We start from the raw sequence: 24,970 nt of genomic DNA, 5'->3' as shown, positions 1-24,970 counted from the left end.
CTCTCTCTCTCTCCTCTCTCTCTCTCTCTCTCTCTCTCTCTCTCTCTCTCTCTCTCTCTCTCTCTCCCCATATCCTTGGGTGAGGATAAAAGAAAAAGAGAGAGAGTGTGTGTTTATGCAAATAACCTACCTTATGTCTGGCACATAGTAGCCACTCTTCAATGGCCACTTTACTCTCCTTGTCATTTATTTGGGAGAAACAGGGTAATGTGAGATAAAAGGAGAACAAGACATTATCATGTCCATATGGTTGTCCTTCCTGTTATTTATGGACAGTCTCTGTATTTACCACACTTGATTTTGATAAAAGCTACACTTTTAAAATATTTAACACCTCTAATCCCTGTTTTGGATGCCAGATTTATATTTTTGTACATTCTCTGATTGACCAGCATTTAGATCAATAACATGGTGAAACCTTTTGCCAGTCAATAGTGTCAGCATCTTTACATGCACATCATTGTTTGTGCAATCTGGAATATCTTACTGCATATGTGAAAATAAGTGGAAAACATAAAATTGAAAGTGCTATTGAGAAACCTGGGTTTCAGGAGTGTCAAGTCCAAAATGGCAAGTCTTAAACCCTCACTAGGTGTTCATTGAACACCCAAAGTGATTGGTCATGTGTAAAACTAAAAGAAGAAAATGAAAAAAATTTGGATGAAACACTGGTACCGTGTATTATCAAAGAACTCTCTGATGATGAGGTAAAAAAAAAATGGTCATTTTTCTAGATAAAGAACCACCCATTATAACATAAATTTATTCAACTTCCACTACCCAACTTTTGCACACATTTTTAGGAATACATTATGTAACAAAACCATGGATTTCAATACAATGAGGATCACAAACTGTGTTGTAACAAGGTGTCCAAAGAAGCTCTGGAAAAGTTTCCTGTATGATGCTTTGGGAGACAGCTCTGCTGTCGCCATCCTTCCCCACGATTTTACAAGCTGGTGCAGTAGGAAGTAAAGTAATTAGTCATATTCATTGCCATTCCCTTTGCCTCTAACTGTACAAGGTACATTGTCCTCCAGTTTCTAGGTGAGCACTGTTCCTTTATCTTATATTAAAACCTGTGAGCACATAACCCAACTATATAAGCAACGAAGTATGAAGACTTAGAAACTATGAACAGAAGGTTGGTTGTTGCAATCAAATAATTTAACTTGACATATTTAATGATGTGAGTAATCCCCAATGCTTTGTCATAATTAGGCAAAGTGATACTATGTAAATGACCTCAAGGAGTATTTTTCCAAGTCAATCTAAATGCTCTACCCTTTCTCCCCACCCCTTTATTTTGCTTTGTTATTTAAAAGGAGAGGTCCTGCTGTGTCCTGTATCACCCCAATAGCTGGGATTTTCAGATTCCTCTCCCACAGGTCCCAGGAAGCAAGCTGGCTTTCTGTGCTCCTCTTTCAAAGAATAATGTGTGGTTTTGCAGCTGGTTGGCTGAGGAAGCATTAGTAACAGATTTATTTCTAAGAAAGACAAGTGGCTAATTTGGATCACTTTAAAAGATTCATCCTAACAATTAATCCTCAAATTTGAGGAAGCTGCCTGTATAAACATTTGCTTCAGTTTTATCAATAAATTGTGTTATGTTTATTTCCAAGTATGTTATTAAGAAGACAACATGGCCTTCCTCTTTCACTCCTAATGGCCAGGAATGAACACATTCCTAATGTGTTCACCAGGGTGGTGAAAAGAAGAGTGGGAGGTTGAAAATATGTTCTGAATTCTCAGGCACAACTCAGAATTCGTTTTCTCATAGAAACTGTAATAAATAGTAGGTTCCCAGGCTAGCCCGCCAAAGCCCATTTAACCCATGAAATACCTGTTTTAGCTAGCTATGCATGCAGTAAGAGTTAGCATGATGTAGAGAGAGAACATTGGCTTGGAAGTCAGGAAACCTGGAGGTCACATAACTTGACTACCCTCGTCTGCTTCATCATCTTTGAAGAGTTTTGTGTGTAGTAATAACTCCAGGCCCCTTCAACTCTCTAAGTCCAAGTCTAAGGCAGGGAGTGGGGGAATCCCTCATCCTGAAGGAGCAGGGTGGCACCTTACTGGAGTCACCACCTAATTGGCAAGGGATCTTATTATGTGGCAGCTGCTGTTTCTTGCCCTGTATCATTATTGTAGCAGATCAGTTTTTTTTTTTTAAATGTGTGAGAAACAGTGAAATGGAAACTGAACAAGAAATTAACAGCCATAGTTGCTCTTCAGTCTAAGAACCAAATGTTTTTAAGTGATTTCTTCCTAAAGAAAAGAAATCAGGCCAATGATAAAATTCTTTAGTATCTAGAACATTTCGGCTAGATCAGAAAAGGTAGAGGTAAAAGGTGGTAACAGCAATAGAAGGACTGCTCACTCGAGAATAACTAGAAAGACAAACATAACAAAGCAGAAAGAAGGAATAGAATTTCCAAGAAAAGGTAGCTGAGGGTGGAAATCAGAAGACATGTTGTCATCTGTAGACCAAGACTTTGGATGATCGTTTATTTATTTACTTATTTATTTTTAAAATATATTTTATTGATTTTTTACAGAGAGGAAGGGAGAGGGATAGAGAGTTAGAAACATCGATGAGAGAGAAACATCAATCAGCTGCCTCCTGCACACCCCCTACTGGGGTTGTGCCCGCAACCAAGGTACATGCCCTTGACCGGAATCGAACCTGGGACCTTTGAGTCCGCAGGCCGACGCTCTATCCACTGAGCCAAACCGGTTTTGGCTGGATGATCGTTTATTAAGAACGAGAATAAAACATTGAAATTGTGACCCTGGCTGGTGGTGTGGCTCAGTTAGTTGGTTGGGTGTGGTCCTGGGCACCCAGCGGTTGCTGGTTTGATTCCCAGTCAGTTGGGGCGCATGCCCTAGTTGTAGGCTCAGTTCCTGGTGGGAGGCAGCCGATGGATGTGTCGCTCTTGCATCAGTGGTTCTTTCCCTCCCCTCTCGCTTCTCTCTGTAAAAATCAACAAAAAAATCTAAAAAAAAGATTGAAATTGCAGTTTTCTGGATCATTTACTGGTCACAGACTCTATAACCAATTGAGTCTTATTAGAACCACCATAAGGAGAGGCTGTACAACTGGAGGGGGAAGAGTTCTGTTCAACAGCATCCCCCCCCCCCCCACCCCTTATTGGTATTAGGGGAATGAGGTCATTAATCTAGATGAAGAAACTGGTGAAATAAGATGTGTCAATATTTTCCACTCCCCAGTGTGACGGAACAGCCCTGAATTTGATGATGCTCCCGAGTTCTGCTTTTGAGCCTGAGGTCATCAGATTCCAAAGATCTTTGAAGCCACACTCCTCTTCCTCTAATCAGTTACTTATCTATTCCTTTTTCCCATATCTGCTTTCAAACTTTTATCACCTAAAGCCATTTATTGTATTTTCTAGTACCTACCAAAGTTCTGGCACCTAATAGATGCTCAATAAATAGTTGTTGAATTAATGGCCCTACATGCTCTTCCCACCATTATATTTTCCCAAATACTCCACCCAAACAGGGTTTCCTCTTCTCTCCTTACCCATCGCTCTTTTGCCTGTGGAACATGTGCACAGTTGGTCACATTTTGTGTAGTTCCTTTTTGGTACACTGTTATGCCGTTCTCTGTTGTATATGTAATGTTTCCTGGTTTCAAGTCAGCACTCCCCAAGTGAATATACCTTTTCTTGTGTCCTCCCCATCCCCAAGCAATTACCAATCCAGTGCTCCCCACACACACAGCAAAAGCTTACGGACTAAAATATGTGGGGCTGGTGATGGCTGTTTAAGCAAGAATCTATTCATCCATCTTAATTCAGCACTTACAACACTTGTTCTTCAATTGCCCATCATCGCTTGATTCAAAAAGCAGTGATTATTCATTCACAGAGCATTTACTGAACTTCCACCATGAGCAAGTCACCACGTGAGGTGCTCTGGGGAATAGACAAAGATGTATAAGACACCTCCTCTGATTTCTATAGCAATTACTGGTATATGATTCACTCAGCAATTAATCATGTACTGCCTTGGAATATCTCTTAGACTAGGTAGAAAGTGTTCTTTAAACCATGCTCTGCTATTTGACTTTCACTTACTAATGCCTTCACTCATTCATTCTTGAAATAGTTACTGAATGTCTGTGATGTGACAAGCACTTTGCCTGCAGTTGGGACAGATACAAAGAAAAACAATTGGTAGTATTTGTCCTCAAAAAAGGTCAAGATGTAGTATAGAAGAGGAAATGGGACTAGATGGTAAGTATCAGGTAACATGCCAAATGCGATTGGGATCCGGAAGAAGAGAGGCTCAACTTCCTGATACAGCCGCGTCTGGCTTCCCTGAAGGGGTGATAGTTCAGTCAGGCCTGGAAAGAGACCACCCAACGGCTGTCCATTTATTTGCATCCCAGGCGGAAGGAACATCCAGCACAAAGGCACAGAGATAGTAAAGAAGGTGGCGTATTTGGGGAATAAAGGATGGAGACCAGTGGGATGTAAAGCTGGGGAGATAAACCAGGATCTGATTGTGCAGCTGCAATGCTAACAGGACTGTCCTTTAGCAAAGATTTTTTTTTTCACATTACGTTTGCTCATTGTAAAAAAAACCCATCCGAATATTTATAGGCATGTACAAAGTAGAGAGTTACATGTCTTAATGGTTGTGTCATAATCTTTCAGGTTATTTTCTATGGGTAGACTAATAGGTTACCATTTAAAATGGAATGATGCTCTATGTTTTCAACTTCTTTCATTTAAAAGTATCTCTCTGATATCATTCCATGCCAGGACACACGGGGCTAGTTCCTTTTCTAAAATGGCGGCATGAGTGGTAATCTATTAGTAGTAAGAAAGGCAGGTTCTGGAACCGGACTGCTTGGGTTTGGCCTTTCAGCAAGCCACTTACCTCTCTGCTTCTTCAGGTATCTGTACAATGAACATACTGATAATACCTGTTGCATAAGGTTTTCTTTTTTTGTGAGCATTCAATGAGTCAGTCCGTATAATGGGGCCTGGAAGATGAAAATCTTAGCTGTGATTCCATGAGTTATTTAAACACCATTCAAGGGGTGTTTTAAGCAAAGAGCGGTACCATCAGGTTTCTTTTTAGAAAGGTCACTCTGGCACCTGTTGGAGAGAATAAACAGGGAGGGAAGACTGGTGGCAGGGATCCTGCTGGAGACTGTTGGCTGTTCCTGGCAGAGGAAAGAGAGGAAAAATAAACTCTTGAGACATTTCTAAGAGAAATAGTGCTGGAACTGTTGGCTGCTGACGGCTGAGAGGTACAGACAAGCCGACTACAAGTTCCAGATTTTTGGCTTAGAGGATGGTGTGTGGTGGTGCCATATTCGTGTTTATTTGACAGATGTTTTTGGAGTTCTTACCCTGAGACTGGTACTGCCCCAGGCACAGGAAATACAGCAGTGGACGGGATCCCTGCTTAGGGGGGAAGGAGGGGACGCTTAGATTCCAGGGGGCATTTATGTCCATGGACTGGAGACCAACAAATAATAAATGAACAAGAATTTCAACAAGACCGAATAGTAGGGGTCTAATACATAGTCGGTGATTTTAAAACCCTTGTTCAACCCGGTATAAATTTAACCATCTCCCATAATGATGATTTCACGACCTCGTGATTCACGCACAGCGGCAGCGCCTGCAAAGGGTTGTTTGCTCCGATCGCCCCCGCTCCAGAGGCGGCAGGTGAGAGCCCATCTCACCGCCCAGGAACGGGAGGCGGGAAGGTGGGCGTTCCGGCCCAGGGCGCACGACTCCGAGCGGCGGGACGCGGCCCGAGGCGGCTTCGGCCCCGAGGGTCGGGCTGGGTCCCCGGCGCTGCCGCCGCGTCCGCGCGCCGGGCCTCCGGGACCCAGGGCGGCCGCGGCTCGCGCGGCCCGGGCGGGGCGGCCGGCGGCGGTTGCGGCCCGCGTCGCACGGCACTTCCGGCGTGTGCCGGGGTGGCCGGATGACGTGGCTGAGTCAGAGGAAGAGGCAGAGGAGGCGCCGGGGGGCGGGGGAAGCTACGGAGCGGGCGGTGTCGGCGGCGGCGCCGAGGAGCCAGCGGCGGAGTCCGGGCCCCGTGCGTCTGTCCGCGCCCGGTGGATGCGAATCGGCTGCGGCGGCGGCGGCGGCGGCGGAGGAGGAGTCGGTGGGCGGGCGCCGGGCCGGTGGGAGCGCGGAGGATGAGGCCGCTGCCGGGCGCTCCCGGCGTGGCGGCGGCCGCCGCGCTGTGGCTGCTGCTGCTGCTGCTGCCCCGGGCCCGGGCGGACGAGCACGAGCACACGGTGAGAGGCGCGCCCGGCCGACGCGGCCGCCCCCGGCCTGCTCCCCGCCTCGCTGACCCCGGCAGGCCCGGCGCGGCCTGGAAAGCCCGGCGGCCCGGTGGAGCCCGGGGCCGTCCGAGGGCGCCTTCCGGTTGGGCCTGGCGGAGCAGGAACCCGGGAGCTGGGAGGAGGCATTTCCTTGCGCTCCCGGGACGGGACTCGGCGCCCGAGTGCCGGGGCCTCTTTCTCCGACCCGGACCTAGATGGCGCCCCACCCCTGGGTCTGGGGCGCCCGAGGCCGGGGAAGGAGCGTGGTGAGGGTCCGGGCTCACTTGGCCGCGGGATGGGGGGTCGCAGGCCGGCCAGGTCGGGGCTAGTGGCCCCGGGGCTGGGAGCTGCGACCCAGCGGAAGATGGATGCGATTACCCGTCCGACCCAACCAGGAAATACCCACCCATCCACGGTCCTCGCCGGCCCTTGTTTTCCCTCCTGCCCCCACCGGACTGAAACGCTGGCGTGGCGACAGCATTGATAAACTTGGGGTGAAGAGCAGTTTGCACGTGTGCATGCACTCAGCCTACCTGCACTCACTCCCGAGCCTGCCCTGTAACTCACTCCTTAACCCCTCCGGCCCCTGGAGGAAGCTCCGATCCCCGTGGTCTCTGACTAGGGCAGCTCCTGACGGCCAGGGGTCCTCAGTTTCCCCGTCCTGTCTGCCTGGAGCAGTCCTTTTTGCATTTATCCTCAAGTTCCTTGGCTGTTCAGTCGTCGTGGATCTTAATGGCGATTCAAGTAACTGAGGTTTTTAGGATGGTAGAGCAAGGCAGGAAAGTAATAGAAAATGGACAGATTCCTTGGCGAGTAATTGTTTTTTTTATACCTTAATTCATTAGTGATATGATTTTGCATGAAAGGTAGTGTCTGTACTGAATCGGAGAGATGTGGCGGAGTCTTATGTCATTCGTGATAAGTCTGGAAATGAAGCGATCGTCAGTGTGGCCTACTTTAGATGTTATTTGTAATTGATCAGACTTCTTTTCTCCACTCCCTGGGTTAGCGAGGCTCTTGTTTTACCTCTAAACTTTTGGCTACTTTACCTTCAATCACAGCCGGGAACTTCTTATCTGTGTATTTTTTTTAAAGAGACAAATCCCACGTCGGTGACATGTTTTTGTACTATATTTGTGACTTTTCACCTTACCATAATTTTGTTCAGAGGTTAAACAGTTACATTAAAAACTATTTACTGTTGTTCTGTAAGGTAACTTGTCTCAAAGTGTAATAACTTCATTTCCAATGGCCATCCTTTTAGTTAATGATACGGTTTCTAATATTTTTTCAGTTTTTAGAACACTTAACTAAGGAAAGTTACCATGTAAAACTCAGAATTCTCTCTTAACTGTAGTTCCACCATACAGGCATATAAACCAGGGGTAGTAGTATACTTTTTTATCTTATGTTTTATAATGAACTGCTATAAATGGGAAAAACTATTAATTAAAATTTCAAAAATGGGAGGTGTAGAAAATGGTCTTAGGTTAATTTACACATTTAAAATGCAAATACTAATTTCACTGAATTTTTTTGCCAGGAACATTTTAATTTTTTGAATCAGTAATTAAACATACAATATTTGATAAGAGGTTTTGGAGAGAATATGTGTATGAGATAATTGCTGGACAAAAATTTGGAATCCATGTCTACTTTGGATTGTTCTCAGTTACCTATTAATAACTATTAAGAAAGCAAAAAAAAGTTATAGGACGAATAGCATTGCTATAAATATAAAATTTAAGTGTCAGTCATATATACTTTATACTATTAGCCAAAATATTTTACTACTTTCCAGTTTTTTGAAAATATTTTTTTAAAGCTAGGCATTTACCTTTGCCAGATAACAGTACTGAAAAGGCTATGATTAAGTGATTTTTTTTCATACCAGGAAGGTCAGAAGTAGCCAGTGAAGAAAGAATGATACTGAAGGAGGAGGAAAATTGCTAAGGGAAGGTTGTTGCTGAGTAGATGCTTATTAAGTATTTGTGGAATTGAATTATTAAAGAACAGTTTTCAAAAGTTTAAGTTTACCCTTTATTTATATTTAAATATTTTTTTTATTGATTTCAGAGAGGAAGGGAGAGGGATAGAGTGATAGAAACATCCATGATGAGAGAATCATTGATAGGCTGCCTCCTGCACATCCCACACAAGGATCTGGGCATGTGCCCTGACTGGGAATTGAACCAGGACCTCCTGGTTCATAGGTTGACACTCAACCACGGAGCCATGCTGGCTGGGCTACGCTTACCCTTTAGATTAACCCTTTAGATGAACTTTCTGTGAAGACAGTTTCTAGTTAGAATTAATAACTAAAAGGATTTTTCTAGCAATATGTGCTAGTCATTGTTCTAAGTACTTTATGTATATTAACTCATTGTAAACATATTAATAACCCTGTGAAGTGAGTGATATTATGCCTTTTTTATAGATGAGGAAACCAGTGCCAGAGAGGTTAAATTACTTGCTCCAGGCCACACAGCCAGTAGGGATAGAGGATTTGAACTAAGGCAATTTGAATTAATAGTCTTCTATACTCATAGGCTATGCTTCTACAGCCCTATATGCTAAAAATAGGGCAGTAAAATAGTTGGCATTAAATCGAATAGTTCTCTGTATTGATAATATTTTTAAATACTTACAGAAATATTTGGATAATTCTAGTTACCTAATGGGTTGTTACTGAGGAAATGTTTGGGTTGTTAAAGAGGTATAGGACTGACTTATGGGCATGTGACCTGGGCAGTCACGTTGTATGTGCAAACACGCAAGGACTGCCTGGTTTAATGCTCTGCTGTCACCATCTTGGAATTCTTAATTTTTGAGCAGGGAGTCCTGCATTTTTATTTTGTTGACTTCTAGAGTATACCTACATCTAGAATTTATAAAGATGTGTTCCCTTCAGTTTTTAAAAGTTGAATCACATGAATTACAGGACATTGTTTGGAATAAAAATTAAAGACAGGCTCTTAATATGTGACTGAAGGGTCAAAAAAAGGATTCTTTAGAATGAGTGAAAGATATATAGGATGTGGTTTATGCTTTTTTGGCTTTCTGAAACTCAGGGCACTTGGAAGTATCTAGAGTTAGATTACCATGTCTCCTAAGATTCCAGAGGATGCCATTAAAAGTTTTCAAACTGGCAATCATAGAATTTTAGAACTGGAAAGACTTGAGGCCATTGTATCCAACACACTATTTTTCCTGAAGGCTTAAAGAGACCCAGTGACTGGCCCAAGGCCACAGAAAGAATCTGAGCGGAAGATCTCCCTGGTCCTTGCTTTGTCTACCCGTCTTGTCCATACAATTTCCATATTATTACTATGCAAAGATGTCAGCACCAAAAAAAAACCAATAATCAAGGGCACAGGAATTTTAAAGCATTTTGTGATTTATACTGTAACCTTGAATTTTTATGGGTTCTGTTTCCTTAAGACCATAAAGTCAATTTTTAAAATTTTTGTCAGCTACATATTGAGGCTCTGTGCTTGGCACAAGAAATGGTATTTAATTAGTCCTTGTTGAGTGACCTGAGTAATTAGGGAGTTACTAGGGACAAGAATATGCAATGTTGGAAGCATGTAACCCTGTTGCTCAAAGCACAGTGAACAAACCCAGACCATTATTCACTTTAGACTCGTAGTCTCAAGGATGCCTGTTGTGCTTTAGGGGCCTTACCTAGGCTTAACCCTCATTTCTCTGTGGCCCACTGTACTTCTGTAGGTAATGTTGGGATCTGTGTCTAGGAGAGCTTATTCTTTGCTTCTGCTGTAAACACTAGACCGTTCAGTGTTTTCAGAAATGATTTTGTTTGCTTAACTTTGGCAAATGGCAGCCTTTTGTTTTTGTCACTGTTGGGGGCATAGGAACTACTAAACTTATGTGAAGATTTATAAAGAGAAGAAACTGTTTGCTACAAGTGAATTTGTGAGTGCTCAAATATCGATCTAATTTTAGGAAATGCCATAATTCATTGTCCTATTTTCAGCTGTACTCTATGATAGACTAAAAGTTTATTTAGGTACAAAGCTATTAGAGAGAGGAGGTGGGGGGGGAGGGGAGAGAGAGAGGTTATCTCAAGAGACTGTCTAAAAATACCCCTTCTGATTTATTTGTATTTGAATTCTGATGTATCTGTTTTACATAAATAATGAAAAGGTATTGAACTTACGATTTGTGAAACACTTTCACAACTGGATTTTGCTTCTTCAGATATCTATTTTAAAGCACTCTTCCCATGAAAATGATGGCATTTAGGTGCTTATTCTGAGCCCTCAGTTCTTTGCCTGTCTATATAAATTCTGATTTTTTATTCAGATTTTACGTAAGTACATCTGTAGCATTATTTCCTAAAGTGTTCTTTCTGAGAAAAATTAATTCATGATCTCTATCAAGTAGGGAAACTTCTATGATTCTCCTTTCCCAACACATAAACAGTATTTAAATAAGAGAGGCCCAGCATTGGTGACTTAAGATTAGAGCACAATCTTAAGGTAGTTTCTTAGGAAGGTTTTTTTTTTTCCTTAAGGGCAAATTAAAGGCTCATATGGAAAAGTTGTTTACTATTCAGTACTGTCTTCAGTTGCTTTGTACAACTTTGCTTTTTTCCAATTTTCTTCATTTAGTTTTGCTCTTTAGTTAATGAGACTGACTAGAGATTAGTAAAAGTGTAGTCCTAATGTTGTAAGCTTGGGTACTAGTTATATGATCTTGGACAAGTTACTTAATATCTATGTTCTTTGGTTTGTTTTCATCTGTAGAATGGGGAAAATAAGAGGACCTATCTTAAAGTTTTGAGAGGATTAAATGTTTATGTAAAAACCTTAGAGCAGGGGTCCTCAAACTGTTTAAACAGGGGGTCCCTCAGACCGTTGGAGGGCCGGACTATAGTTTAAAAAAAAACTATGAACAAATTCCTATGCACACTGCACATACCTTATTTTGAAGTAAAAAAACAAAACGGCAAAAACACCACCCGCATGTGGCCCGCAGGCCATAGTTTGAGGATGCCTGCCTTAGAGCTATGCCTAGCACATGGTATGTGCCTATTAAGTGTTAGCTAACGATACTATTAGAAAAGATGGTGAGATATTGCAAGTTAGGGATTGGCCTGTTAAGGCCTTACCCGAGGATTTGAGGATTTGAGAAAGGATTTGAGCAGTTCTGAAGGATAAGTAGAAATTGGGTAGGTGGAGAGGAGGACATTATGGATTTGGTGGAATGACATAAGGAAAAGGTGGAGCAGGAAAGGAAGGGAAGACAGTATCAGAGATCATTGTGGCTGGAGTGGACAGCTCAGAGTTGAATGTGTAACAGTGAAACTCTTCTGAGAGCTGGAAAATGAACAGAATGGTGAGGTGGAGAATGCAGGTAGTCTGAACTGGCCTCTCATGACTTCTTCTGAGGGAGGCCTCATAGAAGAATTACAGCCATAATCAGGGATCCCTGATCCACTGCTGTGCTTCCTTGACTTTTTCTCTCCCAGTCCCCTGGTTACACTCTGCAGTGGAGGAAGAGCCTTCCTTACCTGTGGCTTTCTTCCCACGGAATTGGGGAACTCAAGGACTTTCTCAGCAGTTTTAGCAAAAGGAAGATTTTTTTTCTCCTTCAGTAGTTCTGTGAAGTCTTCCTATTTTCTAATTTCAAGATATTTTAAAACACATTTTCTCTCTTGAAAAATAACTCTTGTTTTTACCTTGTCTTGGGATTGCTGCAATGAAAAGTAAATATTTTAAGTTCATATCTGATCATGGTCTGCATAAGGAGCAATGTAAAAGAAACATTTTTGCTTTAATATTCACCCTAACCTTTATATGGTTATGTGTGAGTACATGTGTGTATATAAAAGTATTATATATAGGTGACTATGAATATATTACATATACATATACTATCTATATATATAAAAGCCTAAGCAACTGTCCGACCCGTAGGTATGACATGCAATGACCACCAGGGGGCAGACGCTCTGACCGGTAGCTGTGATGCACACTGACCACCAGGGGGCAGACGCTCAGTGCAGGAGCTGCCGCTACGGTGACTTGGCAGCTGCAGTTCTTGGGTGATGCACCTGGAACCAAGAAGAGGGAGCCCGATTCTGGGATGTGTCACCCGAGAACCACCCTCACGCAATCCGGGACCTCTTGGGATGTTGGAGAGCCAGTTTCAGTCCATTCCCTGCAGGTTAAGCCGAGGGACCTCACCGGTACATGAATCTGTGCACCAGGCCTCTAGTATTTATATATTTTTAAATTACTATTTTCAGTCCTCTTCCCAGAAGGAATTTTAGACTACAAAATTGTATATATTTTCTTACAGTTTGCATCATGTCATCACAACTCTATTCTCTTAATAGGTTTCATGAATGTTTAAAATGAGTGATTTCAGAATATGTAGTTTAACACACATTGTGACCCTTAAATTATTTTAGTTCTGTGTTTCAGTTTGTATAAAATAAACGCCCTATTTTAGCAATATTTACTGTTCAAATTTTTGTCTTTGTAATGGAATATGAATATTAGGATTTATAGGGAAAGTGTTTTTGTGCTTATTTTTATGAGTTACATTTAAACATTTTTGCAGACTTTTAGCAGAATTAATGGCAAAGGTTCTCGTTAATAGGTCCTCTCGTTCAACATCCTAAATGGATGCATTTTGTTACCTCCCTTTCTTATTTCTCTAAAAGGGTACTTATTGCAGTTAGTGCACATACTTTAAACTTCTTTTACTGAGTTGCTAAGGAACTTTTACATTTCAGCATCTTTTTCCAGTGTTCTTTTCATCATATTTATTAAATACTTTTTGTATACATTATGTTGTGGAGAAAGCTTCCTGCCTACTGAACAGTTTTCCATTCTAATACCAACTCAGTCAGTTGATAGTGCTTGGTTTAGAGCATTGGTTTGAGAATTCTTTTACTGTATCCATATTGTTTAGCAGAAAGGATCGCCTTGATTGATTAGTGCTGTGTGACCATAAGCATTGGATGGAACTGAATGGCGATGTATGGATTCATTCCTTCATACATGAAGATTATCAGCTGTTTTTCTGAATTCACTTGAAATAGTTTATGATTTTCTGTACCAGTGGTTGCCAACCTTTTGGACCTCACGGACTACCAGTGGTCTGCGGACCACCGGTTGGCGACCGCTGTTCTGTACTGTTGTTTGTGCTAACCTTTCTCTGTCAAAGCAGAATTAATCATTCCTTTATTGTTGCTATAATAGCCCATTATTATCTTAATTGTAACACATATCTTCATTGTTAATCATTTACTTGTCTGCCTTTTGTATGGATTGTAAACTTCGTAAAGGAAAGGACAGTATTTTATTTATCTGTATATCCTTAACACCTAACACTGTGCTTAGTACATCTCTTATGTAGCCAAAAAGTGAAATAGTTCATTATTTCCTTGTTGACCTGGATGATACGTTATATGAACAATGAGACATTTATTATGTTTGAAGATAGGTAATTAGGCCTCAGTTCTAGGATGGTGGTGCAGTGAATCAAAAGGAAAGTCAGATGCTTTAGATAAGAATAGTCACGTCAGTGTTTTTTGGAATGCAGAGGAACTTGGTGTTTGAACTCCATGTCTGAGAGAATGGTGGTACCATTAGAAAAACAAAGTTGGAGAGGGGGTGGATTTGGATGGGATGAGTTTGGTTTTGAAGATGTTGGATTTTGATTGAAAATGTTTGTTTATTAGTTTTAGATGGAGGATTGGAGCTAAGGATTTGGTAGTTGGGCTAGTTGGAGAGCTTCCTGTGTTACATGCTTCTTCGTAGCACCCTACTTGATTGCCATTGCTTATTCAATGTCCATCTTTCCCTTTAGGCTCTAAGCTCCAGCAGGGCTGGGAACATGTCTTGTTCAATGCTGTATCCTCACTTACAAACACGGTTACTGTTTGGCACATGGTAGGCACTCAGTACATAATTATTCAGTGATTTAACTTCCGTACTATTAGTTGACTTAAATTGTATACTATGTTGACTTTATATTGCTAATTAGGGTTACTAGTTTTTAAATTACTTCGATAATTGCTTTTTATTAAATCATTGGACATTTAGACTTGAGATCTTAGAAATCTTTGGCAAATCCCCCAATTAGACCCTGGAAAGGTGAAGTCATCTACCCAAAGTTATTTGGACCACACTCCAGTGTGGTATTCACTGATGGGTACAACTATAATTATTTATTCAAAGAAATATAAATATGATACATGTCTTTCAGACTAATAAAGGGGAAGGTAGAAAGATGGTTTGAATAGATGGCGATTTCATAGGTTTTCTCTTGTTTAATCATTTCTCTCCTCTCTAGTTCTTTGACCAATGGCATGGAAAAGATTAGAAAGGAGATGCAATTTTATTTGTGCTTGCTGGCAACAGATTTTTGGAGTTTCTAATGATTAACATGAGGTTTAGATAAGCTATTGATTTTGTCTCCTCCTTTGTCATGTTAGCATGGTGAATCATGTTGGTTCTTGGTTTACCATTATTTGATAGTATAATTATAAACATTCATATGAGTTATTGGGCTCTGCTTAAACAATACCATCTGTAAAACAAAATTTAGAAAAAATGGATCTGCCTGAGACCACAATCAAAGGATATAATTTTAAAAGTCTTGTAAATTTTCATTTTTAAGGTGTGGACATTAATCATCAGATTAAAATAAACTTCTAGTATTTTATTTTATAGCTTCCCAAACTGAGACAGTATACTTTTGTTTAGAACAAACAACAAATATTTCCTTAATTTTATATTTACACACACACACACACACACACACTGTATTTTTTGGGGGGGTTTGTTAGTCCTCACTCAAGGATATTTTTCCATTGATTCTTAGAGAGAGTGGAGGGGAGGGTGAGAGATGGAGAGAGAGAAACATCTATGTGAGAGAAACACATCAATTGGTTGCCTTCTGCATGTGCCCTGACCGGGCCGGTGATCGAGCCTACAACTCAGATATGTGCCCTTGACTGGAATCAAACCTGGGACCCTTCAGTCTGAGGGCCAACGCTCTATCCACTGAGCCAAACCGGCTAGGGATAAATGTATTTTTTAAATAATTTTTTTTTTTTTGCTTTTTTAAATTTCAGTATCAAGATAAAGAGGAAGTTGTTTTATGGATGAATACTGTTGGGCCCTACCATAATCGACAAGAGACATACAAATACTTTTCACTTCCATTTTGTGTGGGGTCAAAAAGAAGTATCAGTCATTACCATGAAACTCTGGGAGAAGCACTTCAAGGCGTTGAATTGGAATTTAGTGGTCTGGATATTAAATTCAAAGGTAAGTAAACCTTAATAGTCCTTCTAATATAAGTTATATTACAGACCAGGGTTTCTCAGCTTTGGAAGTATTGACATTACGGCTGGATACTTCTTTATGTGGGGGGGGGGCTGACCTGTACATTGTAGAAGTATCTCTTGCTTCTTTACCCACTAGATGCCAGTAGCACTATCCAGTTGTGACAACCAAAAAGTCTTCAGATGTTGCTAATAGCTCTTAGTTGAGTACCACTGTTCTAGACTCTAAGAAATGTTTTAACCTATAGCTTAAGTGTATTGCATTTAGGAAAACTAACAAAGATTTATTTATTTAGTAGTAAATTTATTGTTGGAAATAGATGTCCCCTTTCCCTCCATAGGCCCCCCTCCATAACAAAGATTTATTTTGAATGTTATAAAGTAAAATAAATAATTGTTAATAAAATTATATTTTCCTAGCATATTTCTCAAAGTGTTTTCTAGTAAGCCCTCTAGTGACTAATTAGACATACGTGGTTGGGGAAAACCTTCATAGATTCATAATGGAGTAATTTCTGAGGTTCGGGGATGTAATGGGGTGTATGGATACTTAAATATTTTGTGTAAATCCTTAATTTCAAACTTGTACCATTGGCTTAATATGTATTTAAAAGTGCTGTATTAATTTATACTCTCAATACTTATAGGATAGTGTGACTTTAAATTTGAAGTAAAAAATATTAAAATTGGAAAAGATCCTCATTTATTTTTCAAGTATATTTTATCAGGTCTTTTGAGTGTGTTTATACTTTTTATTTTCCTCTGTGAAGTTTATCAGAGAGGTATTTTCTTCTTCTTTTTTTTTTTTAAATATATTTTATTGATTTTTCACAGAGAGGAAGAGAGAGGGATAGAGAGTTAGAAACATCGATGATAGAGAAACATCGACCAGCTGCCTCTTGCACAACCCCTACTGGGGATGTGCCCGCAACCAAGGTACATGCCCTTGACCGGAATCGAACCTGGGACCTTTCAGTCCACAGGCCGACGCTCTATCCACTGAGCCAAACCGGTTTCGGCCAGAGAGGTATTTTCTGATAGACATTTTAAATCTAGTAAGCAGAAGCTTGAAAAGTTGAATTTTTGCAGGATCTTTGATTAGGTGTCTTGATTTTTGAAGAGAGCATGGATCCTGTAATCAGGAGCTTGGAATTTTAATCCTATTTCTTTTACTGTATTGGTTTCAGTAAAGTTGTTTATTCCAATTTGACTTCATTGCCTACATGTGTAAAATGAACAGTGACGTGACTCCTGTTATTTTTAGCACTTTTGGGAGGAGGATGTGAATTGAGGTATTTTAAAGATAATGTTTATTTTTGATTTGTTAAATTTTATTCTTGTTTTTAGAATATTTTTTGTTGTTGAAAATAGGTATACATATTTGCATTCTTTTCCTCCCATTATGTTCCTTGGGACTTAATTATAAAATTAAGTTATAAATTTAAACCACAGTCACCTAGCCTATAGCTTTATGAATTATCGTGAACTTGCCCTGAGACTTGTGTAAGGAGAAAACAGACTAGAATGTGTGATCTTCGAGAAACTCAGTACCACGTTTACTTACATACTTTCTCCATTTGGCGCACATTTCTAATTTATTAAAAAGGAATCAGAGAGAGAAAATAGGCAAAAACCCTGAATCCTACTTTGTTACGATGGACAGGTTTCATCACTATGAAATCCTTACCCTTATTTACTGAAGAAGAGACTCATTCAGCTGTCTTAGCCTTTCTTCTTTCTTTAGGTAGAGGGGGTCAGTTTTCATGGGCTGTCAAAGTGGGATTTATTTCCCTTCAGACTAAGCACTTTTAGATGAAAAGAACAAGAACTGGCCAGGTGTTATTCCCTGAGAGTTGGCGGTTCCTTGGAGTCTTGTCAGCGTTGCACCTCCAGTTGAATTTTTTCTTCTGTTATTTTTTTCTGTAACTATTTTGCAAACCCATGTGTTAATTTGCAATTTTTATTTTATGCAGATGATGTGATGCCAGCCACTTACTGTGAAATTGACTTAGATAAAGAAAAGAGAGATGCATTTGTGTATGCTATCAAAAATCACTACTGGTACCAGATGTACATAGATGACTTACCAATATGGGGTGAGTATTGTATGTTATATTTAAAGTTTGGGAATATTTGCATAATAAACAAGATTTATGTAATGACTCTGTTAAGGTGATTATATACAAATCAGTAAATGTGTTTTCACTATTTTCCATAGAATAATTTTAATAGCAATTTTATGGTCCCCTGTTACTTGAAAGGTTTTTGACATTGCCAAACCTTAAGTGAAACTCCTTCAATATATAATTTTTATGCAGTATAACTTTTCATATTCAAGGAATTAAAAGTTGCTTTGAACAATCCAAAGTATTTCCCCTGCCCCCATTTTTCTCATATCTTATTTTGACTTGCACTGTCAAATGCATTCAGAGGAACTAAATAGGACTTTGAAATCTTATTCTGGTTTTGTCTCATGTGGAACTGTGGTAGTATGGGTTTAGATATGATAGGTTCCTGAATGACTTGTTTTGCTAGTTCCTATGTTATTTTACAAAACTCTATATGTTTAAAAATTTTTTTGTTTTAGCTTTTTTATCTTTAGTTTTTTTGTTTAGATTGTTTATTCCTATTAATGAAGAAGAACTATGGCATAATCCAAATATTGTTTGTGTTAGACTTGTTAAGTTATTTAAACTGCAAAGCACAGCCAGCTATCATAACTAGCATGTTTAGTCACATTTTTTAAAAAATATATTTTATTGGATTTTTTTTTTACAGAGAGGAGAAGGGAGAGGGATAGAGAGTTGGAAACATCGATGAGAGAGAAACATTGATCAGCTGCCTCCCGCACACTCCCTACTGGGGATGTGCCTGCAACCAAGGTACATGCCCTTGACCGGAATTGAATCTGGGACCCTTGAGTCCGCAGGCCGACGCTCTATCCACTGAGCCAAACCGGTTAGGACAGGGTCACATTTTTTTGTTAGTGGTTTTTCTGTTAGCCTTTTCTGGGTGGTGGTGGTGGTAGAATTGGGACATTTGTTCTTATGTAAAATTAACCCTTTGCACTCGCTTGCTTTTTTCTCGATTCCTTTATTCTACTCGGGATTTAATTTTTTAAATACCCCAGATTTTACAAAGCGCTGCAGTAGAATAAAAAACTGGAGTTTCTTTTTATACAAACTTATTTGTTTGGATTTTTTTATATTTCAAATTATTGATACATTCAAAGAGTATAAAAAGAGCTGCTACCGATGCTAACCGTGTCGAGTCACACTCGACATCCGTGCAAAAGGTTAATACTCTGCTTCTTAAAATTGTTAGCAGACTACTATATTCATGAGCAGCAAACTGAAAGACTGCACATATATATGATCAGAGTTTAGTGTGGTACTAAGATGAAATTTATACGAAAGTTAATCTTAGGATATAATTGTATGCATCTTCATTACTATGTTGCATGTTAATTAGGTATAAATAGTAAGCATTTTATATAAATGACTGTAATTAGTATTACATTAAAACAGACATTTCTGTGATCAGTTCTGAGGGTATCAGGAAGACATCCTGAAATTTTGCTAATGATTTCTGAGCCTATAGTTCAGGAGAACCCATTAGTTTGGATCTCCTTTTTTTGGTGAGATATCGGGCTCCTCCTCTGGTCTTCTCCATTGCTTATGAGTTTCTTATCTGGAACCTTAGGTTTCTTTCAATTATTTCTGTGGGCCTCCTTACAATATGGCAACTATACTTTCTTGTCTTAAATCTTCTTTAGCCCTGGGATTCCAGGGTCTGCCATATTTAGGGGAGATTCTTTTGGGTGTCCTAGAATGTCTGAACCATGTGAATTCTCAGAAAATAATTTTTTATCTGGCTTTTCTTGGGGTAAATGTTTGAAACTCTTTTAAAAGCTCCTTTGAGAAGAGCTTTTTACTTGCTGTAATTGTATCTCTACCCCCAGAGTAGATAGAAAAACAAACCTTGATGAAATTATTAGAAGGATTTCATTATCTCTCTACAACCCTAAACAAAACAAAACTGTATTCCTTAAATTTGTACCAATTAGAGAGAGCAAGTTGAGTTAATAAAAATAATCCTTTAAGAAATAATCTCCTCCCACCCCCCACCTCCCCACCCCTGATAATACTTTCATGAAATGAGTTGATCATAGAGGAAAGGCCTTAAGGATTATCTTTAAGCATAAGGCTCCTGGGAAGTATACAGGCTTGGGTAGGGAATACTGGATAAATAACTGATAGTAGTATATGGGCACAAGAGATAGATCTTCAGCTACCACTTATTGCCCTCAAACTGTTTAGGTCTAACTCTTCCAATATCCTATTTGTGATCAAAGTGATAATTTTAAACTATTGCCTCATTACCATTTATCTTCAACACTTCTTTCATTTTTTTATCTATATATATAAAAGGCTAAGCGACCATCTGACCAACTGGTAGGTATGACACGCACTGACCACCAGGGGGCAGACGCTCAAGGCCGGAGCTGCCGAGTGCGGTGACTTGGCAGCGGCAGTTCTCAGTGACGCACCTGGAAACAGAGAGGAGGGAGCCTGATTCCGGGATGCGTCACCCAAGAACCACCCTCTTGCAATCTGGGACTCCTTGGGGGATGTCGGAGAGCTGGTTTCACCCCTATCCCCGTAGGCCAGGCCTAGGGACCCCACCTGCCGGAGGGACCCTGCTCACTCCACAGATGCCCTTGTAGCCACTGCGCAGCCCCAGGTGCAGCTGGCCAGGGAGGGACCGCGGGAGGTTGGCTCCAGGGCATGTCTGGCCCATCTCACCCAGTCCTGCCTCACTGGCCACCTTATAATCAATTTCCTTTCCATGTGCACGAAATCCATGCACTGGGGCACTAGTTGAAGTATAATTGACTTATTATATTCATTTCAGGTGTACAACATAGCAGTTCAATATTTATATACATTATTCAGTGATCACCATGATAGGTCTAGTTATCTTTTGTCACTATATAGAGTTATTACAATACTAGAGGCCTGGTGCATGAATTCGTGCATGGGTGGGGTCCAGCCGGCCTGCCCTGATCAGGGCCAATTGGGGCAGGCCAGCAGGTTGGCGGTGGGGGGAGGGGCGGGCGGGGGCGGGATGTTGGTCAGCTGGCCCGCCCCTGACAGGGCTGGTTGGCTGACCACAGTGTGCGTCATAGTGACCAGTCCTTCCGGTCGCTTGGCTTTTGTATATATAGATTATTGACTATATTCTCTATGCTGTTTCTTTCCTGTGACTTATCTATTTTATAACTAAAAGTTTATACCCTTTAATCTTTTCATCTATTTTGCCTATGTTCCCATCTCCTGTCCCTCTGGCAGCCACCAGTTTGTTCTATGTATCTGAGTCTGTTTTTGTTTTGTTTTATTTGTTCATTTGTCTTATTTTTTAGATTCCACATATAAATGAAGTCATATAGTAGTTGTCTTTCTCTGTCTGACTTATTTCACTTAGCATAATACTCTCTAGGTCCATTTATGCTGTTGCAAATAGTAAGATTTCATTCTTTTATGTAGCTGAGTAGTATTCCATTGTATATATGTACCACATCTTCTTTATCCATTCATCTATCATTGGATACGTAGGGTGTTTCCATATTTTGGCTATTGTAAATAATGCTGCAATGAGCATAGGGGTGCTGAATTGGTGATGCTGAATTAGTGTTTTTGTTTTCTTTAAATAAATCCCCCAAAGTTAAATTGCTGGGTTGTATTGTAGTTCTATTTTTATTAATTTTTTGAGGAACAGCAGGAAGTTCCTAGTGGCTGCACCAGTTTATATTCCCTCCAACAGTGACTGAGGGTTCCTTTTTCTTTACATCCTAACCAACACTTATTTTATGCCATTTTGATAATAGCCAGTCTGATAGGTGTGAGGTGGTATATTGTGGTTTTGATTTGCATTTCCCTGCTGATTAGTGATGTTGAGCATCTTTTCATGTGCCTGTTGGTCATCTGTATGTCTTCTTTGGAAAAAATGTCTGTTTAGGTCTTCTGCCCATTTAGAAAATTTTAAAATTTATTTATTGAAGTGATTGGGGTGACATTAGTCAACATGAACATACAGGTTTCAGGTGTGGGTTTCTATGTCACAAGATCTGTATATTGCACCTCATGCCCACCACCCAAAGTCAAATCTTTTCCTGTCACCTTATATTCTGCCCATTTTTAAGTTGGATTGTTTTTTTGATATCTGGTTGTATGAGTTCTTTATATACTTTGGATATTAAACCCCTTATTGGATAAACCATTTGCACGTATCTTCTCCCCTTTTCATTTTGTTGATGGTTTCCTTTGCTGTGCAAAAGCTTTTTAATTTGGTGTAGTCCTATTTGTTTATTTTTTCTTTTGTTGCCCTTGCCTGAGGAGACATATTCAAAAAAATATTGCTAAGACTGATGCCAAAAAAGTTTACTGCCTATGTTTTCTTCTAGGATTTTTATGATTCCAGGTCTTCTTTCATTTTAATGTAGTCCAGAACTTGAGCTATAAAAAAGGAGGTATTTTAAGTTCTGGTACTCATATACACATATGCGCAGCTTATTTGGAATGGGTAAATCATAGGTTATTAGAGAAAGTACTGGACTGGGCCTGTGGAGACCTTAGTTTTAATTTTATTTTGACTAAATTTTCAACTGTTGGGGGTATACACAGATAAGGTGATAATTATTATAATGAAGGTGATACTAATGATAAAGCATGAACTTCAAGAATCAAATTAGTGATAGGTTATACTGATAGGTTATATATAACTTTTTTTTTTTACCATGTTATGATCATGGTTTGTGTTAGCCAAGTAGTTAACAAAGAGTGCAAGTCCAGCCTGCACTTTTGCCTTATTCTAACGATGAGGAATAATGGTAATATTGCTTTTTTATAAAAACATTTTATGATATTTTGGTTCTAACATATTTTAAATATTAAGTGAAATTATCTTGTATAACGTGTTGTTTCTTTTGTAGGTATTGTTGGTGAAGCAGATGAAAATGGAGAAGATTACTATCTTTGGACCTACAAAAAACTTGAAATAGGGTTTAATGGTAATCGAATTGTTGATGTTAATCTAACTAGTGAAGGAAAAGTGAAATTGGTTCCCAATACTAAAATCCAGATGTCATATTCAGTAAGTATTTAAATAATTTGATATAGGGAAAAGGGTTTGTGATCTAATATAAGAAATTAAGTGCATTTTTCAACTTTAGTAAATGAAAATATAGCTTGAAATTGGATGACAAGAAATATTATTAAAACTATTTCCTCAATGTATGTAAGTAAGCCTCTTAAAAGCAAGGAGATTTGCTTCAGGTTTGTAGAAGTAGATACCAATTATGCATTTGCAGTACCTACCATTTGCTATAGCAAAGGTTACTATTGTTACTGGGCAGCTAATTAACCTAGTCATGTATTTTTATGGTTACAATAGAGATCGCAGTGTTCCTTGTTTTCTTTCCCTTTTACTGTTTCAGATAGAGATGATGTTGTATTGAAAAGTACTGGATGGGTATAGTTTACCATATTTGCTCTATCAATTGGAATAAAATGTTCCTGCAGAGTAAGAGCTTGTCAGAGTCCTTTGTGACTGTCAAGTTCATTCTCTTCCATTACAATTAAAAATAGTGGAAGAAGAGAAATCTGATGTAGGTAGCTTCTCTCTTTGCCTGTTTTCTTTTTTCTTTCTTTTTTTTTTTTTCTGGTAACTGGAATGAGTCAATTGGTAGTAGCCAATTTTGAAAGTTTTTCAAGCTTTGTATGTATGTACTTAGTGCAAATCATATTTGCACAACTGAAGTAATGAAGAAATGTGATAATTATAATAACTATTGCAATCTAAAGATAAAGACATTACAGATTCTTATTTTAATTGGTCTAATTGAATTCTTATCACATATATTGAGTCAGAATATATAAGTCAGCAATAGTTAATAATTCTTGAAAACTGAAATGATTCTTCTAAGTAAAGTTTTAAGTTTTGTTATTACAGAGGAAAGTTGGTTAGTTTGTCATATATCTTTCAACTTCTGAAATTGGTAGTAATTTTCTACCATTTCTGTAATTTCTTATTCTAAGTGTGTAAATCTTTTCAAATTTTGCTCAGAGTTTTGTTATCAGATTATTAATTTGTTTACTGGCCTTGATTTTCAAATGAAAACTTTTTTTCAGGTAAAATGGAAAAAGTCAGATGTAAAATTTGAAGATAGATTTGACAAATATCTTGATCCATCTTTTTTTCAACACAGGGTAGGTAAATTGTGTATTTTAATATATTCAATATGTGCTCCAATCAGTTTAACAAACATGAATGAGCATTTATGTTCATTAATGCATATGTCCATATGCAAGGCACTGTGTTAGGGCTGTGGATTTCAAAGATAATAACTAATAAGCTCATTGTGGAAAGGATGATAGGAGGAGGTTTGGAGGGGAAAATCAGAGTACAGTTTAGGACGTGTTTGTTTTGCAGTGTCTGTAAGACATCCAAATAGAGATACCGACTAGCCAGTTGGATATATCAATCTGGAGTTCAATCAGGAGAAAGGTCTGGGTAGAGATACAAATTTTGCAGCCATTGGCATGCACATCTTACCTAATAAAAGAGAAACATGCAAATTAACCATCACCCCTGCTATGCGCACAGCCAATCACAGTGAGTATGCAAATTAAGCCAACAAAGATGGCGGTTAATTTGCATATGCAGGCGGGGAGTGGCCTGGAGGGGTGGGATGCCTGCTATGAGGGGAAGGGGGGCGGCGGAGGGAGCTACAGGAGCGGTGCTCCAGACAGAAGTGAGGACTTGCCGGCTCCTAGGCGGGCCAGGAGCCGGGACTTGCCGGCCCCCTGGGTGGTCAGAGAGCAGGGACTTGCCAGCTCCTGGGCGGCTGGGAGTGAAGCCAGGGGAAGGAAGGCCTATTCTTGCATGAATATCGTGCAACGGGCCTCTAGTAGTATATAAAGCTATGAGACTGGATGCAATTACCAGGGAAGAGTATGTGGAAATAGAAGAGGACTAAGGACTGAGCCCTGGAGGCAGTAATAAAAGTTGGGGGAGAATAGGGGAAAGAGAGATACCAGTAAAGTAGAGGGGACAAGATTGTATGGTATTCCTGGAAATCAAGAGAAGAAAGTGTATAATGAAGGATAGAGAGATTAGTTTTGAATTGTTGCTGATGGGTCAAGTGAGAAGGGTTCTGAAAGTGACTATTGGATTTACCCAGAGTCATTGGTGAGCTTGACAAAGTGGTTTTGGTGTGGTGGTGGGGCAAAATCTGAACAGAGCCATTGTAAGAGAATGAGAGGAGAAGA

The 24,970-nt window shown here is 39.7% G+C and overlaps 1 protein-coding gene across 1 annotated transcript in view; it reads left to right on the top strand.

The window, feature by feature from the left end:
- The first annotated feature begins 6,001 nt into the window (after positions 1 to 6,001).
- TM9SF3 (transmembrane 9 superfamily member 3) overlaps positions 6,002 to 24,970 on the top strand; it is a 46,674-nt gene continuing 27,705 nt past the window's right edge. The window contains exons 1-5 of the mRNA XM_079794142.1: positions 6,002 to 6,289; positions 15,429 to 15,624; positions 17,615 to 17,737; positions 22,633 to 22,793; positions 23,831 to 23,908. Coding sequence (XP_079650268.1) covers positions 6,188 to 6,289; positions 15,429 to 15,624; positions 17,615 to 17,737; positions 22,633 to 22,793; positions 23,831 to 23,908 — 660 coding nt within the window. The 5' untranslated portion in view covers positions 6,002 to 6,187. The remainder of the gene's footprint in view (positions 6,290 to 15,428; positions 15,625 to 17,614; positions 17,738 to 22,632; positions 22,794 to 23,830; positions 23,909 to 24,970) is intronic.

The sequence above is a fragment of the Cnephaeus nilssonii genome (genome assembly GCF_951640355.1).
Source record: "Cnephaeus nilssonii genome assembly, chromosome: 16".
In the NCBI taxonomy this organism is placed as follows: domain Eukaryota; kingdom Metazoa; phylum Chordata; class Mammalia; order Chiroptera; family Vespertilionidae; genus Cnephaeus; species Cnephaeus nilssonii.
This window is presented reverse-complemented; position numbering and strand designations above follow the sequence as displayed.